The sequence below is a fragment of the Haliotis rufescens genome, unplaced genomic scaffold (genome assembly GCF_023055435.1).
Source record: "Haliotis rufescens isolate VD_foot unplaced genomic scaffold, xgHalRufe1.0.p SCAF_58, whole genome shotgun sequence".
In the NCBI taxonomy this organism is placed as follows: Eukaryota; Metazoa; Mollusca; class Gastropoda; order Lepetellida; family Haliotidae; genus Haliotis; species Haliotis rufescens.
This window is the reverse complement of record NW_025964312.1, coordinates 2,587,604-2,603,273: the sequence shown is the minus strand read 5'-3', so window position 1 is coordinate 2,603,273 and position 15,670 is coordinate 2,587,604. Positions and strand designations below refer to the sequence as shown.

At 41.7% G+C, this 15,670-nt stretch overlaps 1 protein-coding gene across 4 annotated transcripts in view; it reads right to left on the bottom strand.

Moving 5' to 3' along the window:
- LOC124149581 (kazrin-like) overlaps nt 1-15,670 on the bottom strand; it is a 171,160-nt gene that overhangs the window by 114,466 nt on the left and 41,024 nt on the right. The window contains exon 1 of one of the 4 annotated variants that reach the window (XM_046521262.2): nt 3,146-3,515. The exons of the other annotated variants lie outside the window; for them this stretch is intronic. Within the exon in view, the coding sequence (XP_046377218.1) occupies nt 3,146-3,182 (37 nt within the window). The 5' untranslated portion in view covers nt 3,183-3,515. Of the gene's footprint in view, nt 1-3,145; nt 3,516-15,670 lie in introns of those variants that run through there. 4 annotated transcript variants of the gene reach the window in all.

Here is a 15,670-nt window from a genome sequence, read left to right as displayed (position 1 = left end):
AAATTTGAAATCCACAAGTCAACTTGGTCTTCATCGCTTCAGGTGAGTGGGTAAGAGGCAGATACTTGTTTTTATAAGTATCAGTCATCTCCTGGCATAGCACGCAATCGCGTATCACGTATCATCAGCCTGGTGTCACTGATCCTAAGTCTGCTCTGATCCAACTTGTATCAATCAGCCTGGGACACATTACACAAGGATAAAGACTTATGAATGAACTGAGCTTTCATTCATTATTATTTTATTAACGATCCTGCTTCCTCGTATCTTGGATACATGCACTCAATGTCTTCAGGTATGCAGAGTCCGCCACTAACATGAAAATCGAGGGGTCCTTACCATCATCCTAACCCTGATATTAGGGGGTCCCTGGATTCAAATACCGATGAAGACCCTAAGCACCCAGCCCATCCCCCATAAACATAAACACTGGCATTTTTGAATCTGCAAAAATATAGATCATCATGCAAAATTTAAGGGATAGAAACTAACCAAGAGATCTAGTCTCGAATAGTGATTACATATAACATATACATGAACAGCAATAACCCCATAAATGTTTGAAATTCTACTAGTCCTTAAGGAACCTATAACATAAACAAAACTGGCCCTGGCAAATGTGCAGGCAGGTGCTTGTTTCTATCCCTGGATTATTGAAATTATATATCAACCATAACATTGTTTATGGAAATTGCTCAAATCTGTTAATTAGGAAAGTAGATTCTCATGATTTCTCCATTACGTAACATGAAATATTAACAAGAGCTTACATCATGTCTCCTAAATCTTGTGCTTAACATTGCACATAGATCATGAGGTCAACGGTGCATTTTTAATGTTAATGATGGCGCCATGGTTTAGACTGTTTATTTGTTGTTTAATATAAATATTAATGAACCCATTATCTACATCAAGCATTCTGAAATGTGACATTTTTTATACACTAAAAGGATATGCTTTGTTTGTTTTTTGTTTGTTGTTTTACGCCGCACTCAGCAATATTCCAGCTATATGACAGCGGTCTGTAAATAATCATGTCTCGACCAGACAATGATTGATATCATGAACATCGATCTACGCAACTGGGATAAGATTACATGCATCAACCAAGTCAGCGGGCCAGACCACCCGATCTCCTTAGTCCCTTCTTCTGAAAGTCAATCCTTGAATTCATGCGTATCACCTTGTAGGGTCAGGTAATAGAGGGTCGGGTACCCGGATAGTAAATTTGGACTCGTCCCAGCCCTAATAGTATGCCTTGTGTAGACATATCTTTGTTCATTCTTTCGATCCAGTTAACAATTTATCTCACAAGTTCACATTACAGGGAATATCAACAACACTCATAACATCATGGGAATCGTTTTGCCAAAGGTGAACGTCATGTATCAGCAGTCTGTGCAAAGTTCTTTTGAGTCTACTGGCCCAAACTGGTCCTAACCATCATTTTCAGTAATTTTTTATGCTGTTAAATGGACAATTATCTGCTGAGGTTACTTGACAGAACCGAATTGTACTTGGCTCGGGCTTTGGACTAGTGGCTTTTAATGTCACCATACCCGTGACAATCCCATGACTGTCGTAAAAGGCGACTATGCTTGTCGTAAGAGGCGACTAACGGGATCGGGTGGACTTGGTTGATGTATGTCATCGCATCCCAATTACGTAGAGCAATGCTCATGATGACAATCACTGGATTGTCTGGTCCAGACTCGATTATTTACAGGCCGCCGTAAATAAAGCTGCAGTACTGCTGAGTGCGGCGTTAAACAACAAACAAACAAACAAAAGCTAATGTCAGCAACTGCTTCAGACAAGCAATAACTCAGTTATATCTCTCCATCATGAAACACAGTATGCTGAGAATTTTAATTTTTTTCCCCTTTTAAACAAACATTTCACGCAAACAGCTTCACACTGGTAACAATGGCAAGACATGGACGTATTTAACAACATATTTAGATAAGGAAACTAGATTTAGCATGGTCATTGCAAGGCGTGACAAGGCAAGATTGTCCTGTTGTGTGTACCTAGTCACTTGATACAAGTTATATACTGTATACAGCGTGTGCTATGAAACAGGCACCTGTGCTGCTGTCAACAGTAAGCACAAGGTTTCAGACAGGTTGAAAAACACACTGCAATATTACTATTATTTCACTGGCATACTTCTTTGCCGCCAGCGACGGCCAAAATCGAAACTACCATCTTGCAAAATTTCTTTTGATCAAGTTATATTTACATATAATTTACCCACTTAAATCAATATAAAATCATGATCAACCTTCATCACGTGATTAAGTCTGATATTAACACTGTAAGGGAGCCCTTGTCATACAGCTTTACATCAACCAGTACATGGTGTATATAGGCTATATTGTAGACTAAAAAAATAAAAGATACATCTTAAGAATCCTGACTGACTGACCTGATGTTACAAATCAACAACAAAAATAATCATTAGAACACTAATATTAGTAATAGTCAAAGTGATGACATCCATGAAAAATGTCAAGTCAATAGATTCAAACGGCCCTGGGCGACATTGTGTAATAAAACCGTTAAAGCCTCCTAGGTTTTGATGAAATACACAATAAATATCAAAAGGTGGATGAGTATTCTGCATAATGATATGTACAAATTATTGGTAGCAAAATATTTCAATTCATTTATACATTTATCACCAATGTATTGACTGATAATCAATAAGCCCTAGGTGAGCTATATATTATAATTACTTCATGAACATTATAGTGCATAAATCGTATATACACCAGCAGATACTGCTCATATATCAGGTTTACTGAAGACTGATCGTTTCACCTTGACAACCGTGAAATGACAAAGTCTAGGCCACGGTTTGGTCTGTTTTGCAAATGAAACACCGTGCTGAAAGCTTTGTATTTCCCCGCTCGATTCAAGATAACACACGATACAAATGGTGGAGTGTCATGCGAATGCTATATTACTGCTGGCATTAAACCATGGCGTGTGGTATTTGCCTCAGATACATGGTTCCGTTTTCTGTAAATGTCGAAACCAGAGTACATACATACCATGATACGTCTAGAGAACCTTCCGACTAAGACGATGAGGCGAGCGGGCTGATCAGACGTCAATACAAGTCTCAATTACATATGCTTACCTTTGACTAGATTGATGCGGTATTCTTTCAATGCCATTATTATAATTTGATGTTCTAACAGAAATGTTGTTGTGATGTTGTCTTTGAGTGCCACGCCCACACTGCACGTGTTTGTTGTGGCATGATCGTGTCCATCAAACTGGCGTGCGACGACCACCCGAGGTTTTGTTCATGTCGCCGTTCAGTATCCACCCGCTCTTGTGTCGCTCACGATTGTCTGACGAAGATTGCTGCGTAGCTTTATCCAATTCACGAAACACATCCAGCGAAAGAAGAATTATTACAAAAGATACACGAAATCCTGTCTAATCTCCACACATAACGTCTGCTAAGATATCACCCGGTCATCTTGGGCGATCTCATTGTGATAATGGGGGTGACAGGTTGACACACGCCACGGCGTAACAGCTGGAGGACTGTCTCATATCGCACCGAGGGGAGGAAGGAGGACAGGTGCAGCGCGGTGCGACAGTGATGTCGCTCTGCGTTATTTACATTCCTCATATGTGTTTGATTGTTGACATTTTTGTGTTAGCGTGAAAACGACAGGTGAGTTTCGACCATTGTTTATACACCACCGTAAGTTAACAACAGGGGATGGACATGCCGTGTCTGTTCACGGACGAAAGTTTAGCCCGGAGATCAACTGATATGACCTCTGAGCGACGGTCAGTCACTGACAGTTTACAGAGCTGTTAAAAAAGAGTCAACATTAAAAATATTTCCAACTTAACAGGTTTTTTTACAGTTAATTGCGTCGTTAATTAGTCCAGTGACGTCAATATTTACGAAAAACCTTTAGGGCCATTTTTTCAAATATCATTTTCTTGAATTTCAAGATACATGCTAAGTTAAAATTTCAAAATAATGATCTTGAAATTTCAACTTAGTATGTATCTTGAAATTTCAAGTTAGTATCTTGAAATTTCAACATAACATCTTGAAATTTCAAGTTAGTATCTTGAAATTTCAACTTATCATCTTGAAATTTCAAGATCATTATTTTGAATTTTCAACTTAATGAAAATGAAAGTCAAGAGATTGGGAGGTACCAAACCTAAGGCACCGAGAACAAAGTGGAGTCGGGGACAACTTGAACGAAATGCGGCAGAGCAGAGCAGAGCAGAGCCAAAACTTTTTAATTTGTTTAATTATTTTTTTAATCATATATCTTAAACATGATATGGTCTGGGGGTAATATCGAGTCTAACCAAAGACCAACACACTTTAAATTTTTAAAAAACACACCAGAGAATTGTAAGGCAATGCAATAACAGCATTTATCACATACCCATCGATGATACGAGGCATTTTGCATGTGCGATAGAGCCAACATGGAGACGGTCATATCACAGGGGTGTGATAACCAAACCCGTATTACACCCCATGTCGGGCTGATATGGCTAGTCAATGCATTTTGAATGGGCGATCGATATCAGCCTGGGTGGTAAGGATTTAGAGTTACGTCCCTTGGTGCTTCGTCAGATCGGCTAGTTTTCCCATGTGAATGTCTGCCAAGCAAGGTGAACTTGTTTTTTCCTACTGTTTTACGGACAATCACGGAATTTAGAGATGTTTCATGGATGGATACATTTTACAATTTGATGTTATGGTATATGATAAAAAGGTTCTTTTATGACAGTTTTATTAACCTTACCCCCATATCAACCTTCGACCCCCATATCTGCCCTTCTGGCCTTTGGCCCTCGGTCTCATATGGGGTCTCGGGTTGATATGGGGTATGATATAAAAAATGCGATAGATATTTCATGCCGTTCCCAGCGTGTGATACATTCACATAGACTGGGCACCTGTCTACCGACATACGTGACTTCGCGTTAATCATGCAGGAAATTCGTGAACAACTCGTGGTTTTCAGGACCCGCCGAGACACAGGTAACGGAAAACAGCAGGATGGATCAATTATAATGTCACCTTAAGACATTACGACGTAGACATATATACGCCCTTGCATGACCAACGCCCCTGTATACATTGTATTTGTTGTTTGTTTGTTTGTTGTTTAACGCCGCACTCAACAATATTCCAGCTATGTGACGGCCGTCAGTAAATAATCCAGTCTGGATCAGACAATCCAGTGATTGACATCATGAGTATCGATCTACGCAATTGGGATACGATGTCATACATCAACAAAGTCGGCGAGTTTGACCACCCGATCCCGTTAGTCGCCTCTTACGACAAGCATAGTCGCCTTTTACGGCGAGCATGGGTTGCTGAAGACCTATTCTACCCCGGATCTTCGTGGGTGTATACATTGTGAATTTGAAGGCCGCACTCCGAAGAAAATGAAAAGCAGGTTTGACTTGTCTGCGATCATTACTCTGATATTAATGAATGAGTGAATGAGTAAGTTTTACGCCGCTTTTAGCAATATTCCAGCAATATCACGGCGGGGGACACCAGATATGGGCTTCACACATTGTACCCATGTCGGAATCGAACCCGGGTCTTCGGCGTGACGAGCGAACGCTTTAACCACTAGGCTACCCGACCGCCCCTACTCTTATATTAGGACAGAGTAGATCACTAAGCTCACCATACTGTTAAAAGCGGCGTAAAACCACACTCACTCACTCACTGATGTTAGGACAGAGAAGATCACTAAGCTCACCATACTGTTAAAAGCGGCGTTAAACCCAACTCACTCACTCACTCAAAGCTCATCAAAGGCATGTACACTTTTCATACTCTAATACTAACGGTGAAACGATACACCGATATTCCGATGCATCGCGATACTTGACCCACGATACGATATACGATAAACGTGGGCCCATTTATCGATACGCCACGATACGGAACGCAAATCTCAAGTACAGCGTTTCCTCGCTATTGTGCCTTTCAATAAACCGCTAACGCATGGCTCCCAAAAACGTACTTACATTTTTAATAAGCTGAGGTTTTACACCGACAGATGTTTTTCCCCATCTCATAAAATATTATCAGCTGATCACCGCAAGCACATAACACCGGAAATACCAGTCAGCAAATCCGAACTGAAGTACGCAATTCAATACCATTATTATACCATCTTGTTATTAAAACGTGTTCATTGTATATCTGGTTTTGTGTTTGTAATATATTTTATTAATTTTATTCAAAATTTCATTTAATATTGTTTTCATTAAGTTATGTGAAATCGTGTGTGAAGAGATACAGCAACCACGGTTAGATTACCGCTTTTGACGCATTGAAACGATCTTTAGTTGCTAGAGAATGGATACATATAATATTAAAAATGCCATACTTCGACTCATTAAAAGTCATATTTGTGGCAATTAGGCTAATATATGTCAACATAACGTTTTCGCAATCGAAATACATGTAGCGCGGAAAGTCCCTACGGTGACTGGTCAAATTGTTCCATACGTAAAAATATCCTGCAACAGCAATCACCAGTACCAAAATGCTACACTTGTGGTTCTTATAATTTTTAATATATATATAGTAAAAGCTGCAACTAAGGAAACACAATATTGCAATATATTATTCCTGATAAAACAATAATTCCAGATACAATTTCTTGCATCAAAATTCTTTGAAGTTGTATCACTGGTGGAGTGCATTAATTATTTTCTGGTGTTTGAACTTTGAATTGTTTTGAAGGAAGGTTAGAGAAAGTTTCACTTTGAAGCTGAACAACTTCAGTAGTCTTGTTATTATAAAATAATTTTGACTGTTCCAAAATCATGAAAGGTTCAATCTTGACATGCTTTAAGTCTTGTTTTTTTTTATCATTGCGTATCGAGATACGTATCGCATCGTGACCAGAATATCGAGATGCGTATCGTATCGTGACCTTCCTGTATCGTTGCGGCACTATCTAATACATCTCTTACAAAACAATACCATGGATGTTACATGTAACACTGTATTTACATGAAGTAAACAAGCTGTTGAAACTAGAAACCGTAAATGTAAACTGTGCCCTATACATGATTTGCAATGGATGTGTTTTCGGCCAGAGTCCTTATATTGTAAAGCGCCTCTCTGTACATGTCATTGTATACTTCTCAGAGTGAGTGAGTGAGTGAGTTTGGTTTTACGCCGCTTTTAGCAATATTCCAGCAATATCACGGCGGGGGACACCAGAAATGGGCTTCACACATTGTACCCATGTCGGGATTCGAACCCGGGTCTTCGGCGTGACGAGCGAACGCTTTAACCACTAGGCTACCCGACCGCCCCTATACTTCTCAGAAGAAATTAAAGAAGACCCGACTTTTTCATGACTAGAGTTAATATGTGGCCCGTTGGTTTTGCAACACACAGATTTCCAAGTATGGGTGTTCTTTAACTTGTTTTGAGTAGTATATTTATATATCGCATTACTACTTAACTGTATAGTGGAAGTCGGTCTGGCGCTTACTTCCCATTCTAGACCGCCTCCGTGGTCTAGTGGTAGAGCGTCCGCCCTGAGAGCGGAAGGTCCGGGGTTCGATCCCCGACCGCGTCATACCAAAAGACGTTAGAAGATGGTACTTGTCAGTATACTGTGTCTGAGTGGGGTATTCATGTTAAACTGCGGCATGGTATCTCAGTGAGATAGCACTATAAATCGGCATCAGTCCGGACTAGTACAAGCAGCCACACAAACACACACAAGCACATGCACGTCGCTATGTAAGTGCAATAATCTTGGACGCGACGTTAAACCCAATTTCACCTCACCTACTTCCCGTTATAATGATATGGGCAGAAGCATCCCTTGTTATTGACTCAGTGGGGCACCGTAAGCAGATGAGGATAAATATTACATACTGTATTCCACACTCCGGGGCACATATTAGTTCCCCAGCAGGAGCTGGATGTACCAATAGGTCACAGCGCACAGAGATCCGGGAACCAGTCTATAGCTGAAGGACTCTGAGGCACCGCCTGGTTCCCTTGGTCGGTAACCAGGCTGTGTAAAGCTGGCGATATATCTGTTACGTCCTCAGTTGGAACGAGATGAGTTTAGCAATTCGGAAATAAATAGCATACCGTATCACAGTAGGTAGGTATTTAAAGAGTGTTTATTACCAGTCGGAGAAAATCTGAACAATAATCAACGCAACCCCAGGCCTCCAAAACGTGACGTCATTGCGCTGTGCTCGTGCGTAGAGTATAGTTATTCGATTTCTCGACGTTAGAGCTGTTGTATAGGGGTTGCTACAACAAGAAATCTTCGACTGTTATTTTTTCAGTTAGTTATTTTGGTGGCGCTTGTCGACCACGTGTACGGGTCTAGTTCCAGCAAATTTTGGATGTCTATCAAACATTGTGATTTGGTGGAAGCTCACATCCCATACTGGTGTATATCATTTAGTGCTAGAAATAAAGTTATCGTATTTAAAAAATATATATCTACAAAATAAAAATTATTATCCAAGGAAAATGCTTACTTTGCACAGTGCAAGGTTAATGAAGGCTGGATATGCGTTTTTCAGACCAAGCTTGACTTCGAGCTATGAGGGGTTTGAAAAATCTTGACTCTAAAATGATCTTGCATCTCGAAATCAGACGTTGCCGCAAGCCCAAATCCAGTAATGTTTGTGTGATTGTTGTTTAACGCCGTGTTCCAGCATAATGATGGCGGTCTTTAAAACCAGACAGACCAGACAAACCAGTGATTGATGTTGTGAACAACGCCCGCCCTGTCTGGCTACGAGGACCAAGTAGGCCAACATCACCACCCTAATTATTCAGTCGAATCACCTTAGCGCATTGGTGGGCAACGTTCGTAGCGCTGCGACTGTCGAAGTCTATGTGAAATATGGCGCGGTTCATGGGGGTATATGTTTGCAACAGAAATACTTCGTGACGTGTTTGATTTATGAGAGGAGATGGCTGATAAATTTATTTCTAGATACACATACCCCAGGGACTCTGTATCAAAATACGAGGGGTGATTGATAAGTTCTAAGCCTCACACAGAAGGAGTGTGTACTAGTGAACATGTTGTGGACATTATATGATGTCCTAAGGGTATATCCACAGAAAAAACTTGCGTCCATTGAACAAATTCTTTCGCTGTTGATAATATCTGTAATATAAGCAGGGGTCTGTGACCTTTGGAAAAGGGACAAACGCGAGGAAGGTGCACTTACCAAGTCCTTGAAAAGAATTGCTGAATACCCATTGCCCCATTCTTGTCGCAAGAGCCGACCAAAAATCGCGATCGATAAATTTGCTGATTTCGATTCATCGCACCCGGCGGCGTGGTTCGTGGTATATAACAACAATCACTGGTTTGTCTGGTCCAGACTCGATTATTTACAGGTCGCTCTGATTTAGCCAGAATGGCGCGACTCTGGCGCTTGTGAGTGAGTGAGTTGTTTCGCGTCGCTTTTAGCAATGTTCCAGCAATATCACGGCGGGGGACAACAAAAATGAGTTTCACACATTATACCCTTGTGGAAAATCGAACCCGGGTCTTCGACGTGACGAGTGGACGCTTTAACCAGTAGGCTACCCACCCACCCCTGACTCCGGCGTTAGACCATTCACTCAAAATTCAATACTTATATTTTGTGCCGCAACCAAATCGTCCAGAAATGGTTTTACGTACAATGTAAGGCATTGGTGCATGCACCACACTTGATAAACTGCATGTTATCGTGTACGATAAACAAACAAATTTGTCATAGAAACACGGGACACATCAACCATCTCATATCTGGGTACGGTTTCAGATAAACGGCTGTTTCAGAAGTATAATTGAGTCAAGTTATATCGAATTCCATCAGTCTATTCGAAATATTTGCCTTGCTTCTCTTTGCACGTGCCATAAATAAATCAAATTATCACTGCTGGAGTTATAAACACTGACCGTTTTATCACAATCGGTGCTTCACTACAATATATACACCACGACTAAAATAAGTCATGCGGTAAATTAACACGTTACCACAATCTTCCCCGAAGACAGCCAATCAAATCTTGGATCCATCGTGTCAAGGTTATCAAAAGGGAGATAACTGTAGTTCGCTACGAGACAGCTGTAGATACTCACACGTTGATTAGAAGGCTTTTAAACATTTTTAAGAGTAGGGGCCATGTGTTGTGATGGATGTTGTGATGTGTATGTCGGTAACCGAGTGTTGATGACGTGCATTCCGACAGTATTCGATAAGCATATATCATGTATCCAAACAACCAGGTAGCCAGATTGTATTACTGGTGCACGGCAATAAAGGACATGCACATCCGTTCAGAAAACGAACTGACGTACGTACATGTTGGTAGTGCTGGGGCACGGGTGGCCCAGTCGTCTAAGGCGCCGTGCAGAGTTGCGTCCCTTAGTCGTGCCAGAAACATGATCGTGGTCTGAATTCCAGATTCGTCTTGATTATGTTTCTTGTTTTGTCTGCACCGTACCGTGCTTGAAGAGTTCATCACTGTGGTAAACGTCTAACACCTGCATCACTTTATGCTTTCCTCCCACAATTAATAGGTGAGGTGAGGTGAAATGGGGTTTAACGTCGCGTCCAAGATTATTGCACTTATATAGCGACGTGCTATACGTGTGTGTGTGTGTGTGTGTGTGTGGCTGCTGGAATACATGAATACCCCACTCAGACACAGTATACTGACTCCGAGCCGACCAGTCCTTATTTTAGCCCCTTAATGCCGAGCGCCAGACAGGCTAACAGCAAGTACCATCTTTTAATGTCTTTTGGTATGACGCGGCCGGGGATCGAACCCCGGACCTTCCGCTCTCCGGGCGGACGCTCTACCAGTAGACCACGGAGGCGGTCCCCACATTTAATAAGCTGACACGCCGTGTTATAACTGGAATACTGTACACGGAGGCGTTAATTATATCCCACCTCAAACACATGCAGACTCACTGGACAGTAGCAGAAATCGCCATCAGAAACACGAGCAGCCCTGTTCGAGTGATCTAAGGCGCCGAATCTGTCTACAAGTTGCGTCCCTTAGCCATGTCATAATCTCATCAAAAGTTTGAGTTCGAATCCATGCATGGTGGTGTAATTAAAGTGTTTTGACAATCCAGCTTCCATGTAAACTAGTAAAAGCTAGAAAGCTCAACATCGCTCTCGGGTTCCAGCTTTCCAAAACAGCTGAATTATATAATAACAGTTTTTTTCTGTATGTCCTGTCAATCTGTGAGTGAGTGAGTATGATTTTACGTCGCTCTTTAGCAATATTCCAGCAATATCACGGCGGGGAAAACCAGAAATGGGCTTCACACATTGTACCCATGTCGGGAATCGAACCCGGGTTTTCGGCGTGACGAGCGAACGCTTTAACCACTAGGCTACCCGACCGCCCCTGTCAGTTTGTAAAGGCAAAAGAAAGTATACACCGATGTTTGATGGTGGCTAAAAATGAAAACAACCGGAAACGATTATTCGAAGGTGATGTATTTCATACGGGTATTGGGCGGTCGGGTAGCCTAGTGGTTAAAGCGTTCGCTCGTCACGCCAAAGACCCGGGTTCGATTCCCGACATGGGTACAATGTGTGAAGCCCATTTCTGGTGTCCCCCGCCGTGATATTGCTGGAATAATGCTAAAAGCGGCGTAAAATCAAACTCACTCACTCATACGGGTATTATTGCCGAGTTTTTTACCTTTAACTTGCAGTGTTTCGGCGACTGTTTTCAGCCTAGTAACGTTTTGCTAACATTTGCAATATTTTGATCAAATTCAATTATCAAGTGCGTTTACTTTCTTTTGTCCGGCAGTTTATAAAGTTCGATATCGAATTCCGCGTTAAGGCATATACTTATCATGTAAATTTAATTCACAGTAAAACAGGGCATTCGTCACCACCTGAATCTTTCCGTAACCTTCAAGGTCTCCATCGGCTTGTCCCGGAATAACACGAGTTAGTCACGAATGAAAAACAGGGATGTGGTTATTCAGAAACCATATATCGGTATATGGTCTCTGGGTTATTTTATGTCTTCTCACAAGTACCCCTTGGGTTCTATAATCCTCGATATATCAGTAGTCTATGCAACATAATACAGATGCTGTTGCAATAACGGGACTTTCATCAATAAACTAGCGTCTGCCCTTCATATCACCTTAATCTTGACATATGCCAAAGGCCTCATAGTAGTGACGTTTTATGCCTTCACCGGAGTTTAATGGTCTTCGGTTACCAGGATTGTATGTCCAGACACGCGAGCTGCCTGGTTACGATCGGCCATAAATGTATTTTAAAGGCGTTGTTAACTTCAACTGGCACTACTGTTAGAATGCGCAACCGCCTTGTCGCGTACAAGGCATGGTGGATATGTAATGTATTTGTGATGTCACGATTGACATGATCATTGTGCTTGTTGTTTACCTTCGCCCTCAGCAACTTCCCAGCTATATGATAGAGGTCTGTAAATAACCGAGTCTGGACCAGACAATCCAGTGATTGATATTTGCACCAACCATCCACGCATCGGGTAACGACGATACTATCAACCAAGTAACCAAACCTAAACACTGGATCCATTTAGCCACCGTTATGACAAGCATAGATTGCTGGGAACGTATTCCAGCCAGCAAATATTATAGATTCATCAGATCCGATTAATATATACAATTTATTAGTTGATATTGTAACTTGTGTGTAAAAGTAAAGTTTCAGGTTTCCCAGACGTTCCTGAGAGTGAAAAAACCCGTTTGTGATTTAAACAAAAAATCGTCAGAATATTTCATTTAAACCACCCTCTGTTATCCAGTGTATCATCGTTCCTTTCTTTACATTGATCATAACAGAACAGAGTACACTGGGTAATCGAGGGTGCACCAAACCAAATATATGTACGGCTTGTAACTACTTAATGTTGGTGCACACATATCAGACTGAGAGTTGTATAAAGATATATATCGCATAAGCATGGATGGATGCATAGCTTATTACGGGTAGAGACCGCCTCCGTGGTCTAGTGGTAGAGCGTCCGCCCGGAGAGCGGAAGGTCCGGGGTTCGATCCCCGACCGCGTCATACCAAAAGACGTTAAAAGATGGTACTTGTTGTTACCCTGTCTGGCGCTCGGCATTAAGTGGGTAAAACAAGGACTGGTCGGCTCGGAGTCAGTATACTGTGTCTGAGTGGGGTATTCATGTTAAACTGCGGCATGGTATCTCAGTGAGCTAGCACTATAAATCGGCAGACATACACACACATGTGCATGCATGTCGCTATATAAGTGCAATAATCTTGGACGCGACGTTAAGCCCCATTTCACCTCACCTATTACGGGTAGAAACCATCTTGCTGTGGTAAGTGAGTGAGGGAGTAGAGTTAAACGCCGCTGGGAACAGTAATCCAGTTTTATCAGGGCGTGTCAGCTTGATGTGGGATGAAAGGCCGAAGTGATGCAGGTCTCAGACGTTTACCACTTTTGTGAAACCCGGGATTCAAACCCACGATGATGGGTTTCTGGCGTGACAAGGGGACGCAACTTCCCACAGCGAATTGGGACTGATGACATGCATCAAACCGATCCTCTCGACAAGCACGGTCGCCATTTCGCCTTTTACGGCAAGCATGGGTTGCTGAAGTCATTACCCTGTGAATGTCTTTGTGTGTGTGTGTATATATATATATATATATATATATATATATATATATATATACTTCTTTATCCTGGCAAAACGCCTCCCCCCTCTCTCTCTCTCTCATGGGTGGTGTAACGTAGGAGTCTTTGAGATTCACGTTCGCAACCGATTGGCATCAGCATGTTATCAGTGAAGTGTAATCTTTAAGCGACTGTGTCACTCTAGGGTCACGTGGATGTGGGTGGACGTCTTGCACGTTTATCTCTGAATGAATGACACCGAATAGTTTTATACATGTAGTTTTCAGGAAATACAGATACCGGAAAAATCTTCCTGGCAAGGACACAGATTCACAACACATCTCAGCTTGCGGTTAATATTTACACCACATCCATATTTCCAATATAGTCCGCACTACTTGGCAAAATAACAAAACGAAAAAGTAACTCACCACTGTGTCTCTGATGGTTCCGCAATCGGATCTGAAGTACGTCTGCTGCAATGGATGTTCCAGAATACCTCGGCTAACTCAGCAGACGATCACAACTTAGGTAATCGAGAGACCACTATTAAATGAGTCAGGGCCAAGATATCAGCTAAGAACCTCGGGTGATGGTTTCTTTACCACATGAACCAGACGTGCCACTGAATTTATCATAGAAGAAACGGTGTTGCATTGGACATAGATACCAACGTACCCCGTTATAACGCGATTCTTCACGGGAGGACCCGTGGAAGATTGAATTTCAAACTCCCGACACGCCTTAGAAACACGGAAGTGGATGATGCGACGCCTTTTACCGCTGCGGGGAAACCGTGTTGCTATGATAATAAACAAACGATCGATGTGAATAAAACTATTTTCATTGCCACAAATAGTATGTGAACATAAGGCGTGAAATGAGGGTCACTCATTATAAACGTGGCATGTGATGACTTATCTGTTCATTAGGTGATTTAACATTTTTTTTATGGTTGTGTTGGTATAGATGGAACACATGCGTCTTATATAGAAGACGAACATAACAAGATCTTGCACTATTTCTGGTCTATAATTATTAATTGTCATGAACAAGTTTTGAAAAAAAGGCGATGAAAGTATCGTAAAGACGTGTTTTAAGGGAGAAAAATGAAATGTACCTTCAAGGTGAAAACTAGACTTAACTTGTGATAAGTTAAAAATCACCAGTGTATTAATGTACGTTCGAGGTCGGCAACGTTGATGCATGATATGTTTACAATGTCCATGGAACATCTTCAACGAATCTTTAATTCTTGGTTTGGGATCTATATATGTATACTCTAAAAAAATGCTGCGGTGTAAAGCGTTACAAATAAGAAGGGTGTGTTGCTGTATCTACAAATTATCAGCAATGGAGGGGGTTTGGGGAGGGGGGGGGGGGGGGGGGGGGGGGTCATCTTACTGATGCCAGCAAGACTTGCTTCTACTAGACTGAGATATGGATGCTAGCACTGTATACAACGCTGATTGAGAGACATCGCGAGGGAATCCGACAGCGCCCCTGTGGTTAATGACGGACGTATTCCAGAAAGGGAGATAACCAATATGATGTGTTTAATTTTGGTCCGAGCAGAGGTTAGACTAGCCAAAATAGTCAAATGTCGATTTTTTTCATGTACACTGACATCGGTAGACTAACGCTTAGTCTCTGAATATATAGCATTTTGATAGAAACAAACAACTCCATTTAAATTGAAAAGGAGCCCGAGTGAGATGAAAATCGAGATTTTATTCATTTAGAGCCACAGTGAGTGAGTTGGGTTTAACGCCTCTTTTAACAGTATTCCAGTCATATCGCGGCGTGTCAGCTTAATGTGGGAGGAAAGCCCGAAGTGATGCAGGTCTCAGACGTTTACCACTTTGGTGAAACCCACGAGCACGGGTATGGTGCTGACAAACCTGGAAACATAATCTACTTTGTAACACAGTGGCTTTTGCTTGGTAATATTATCTCCGTCAAATGTCTTCAA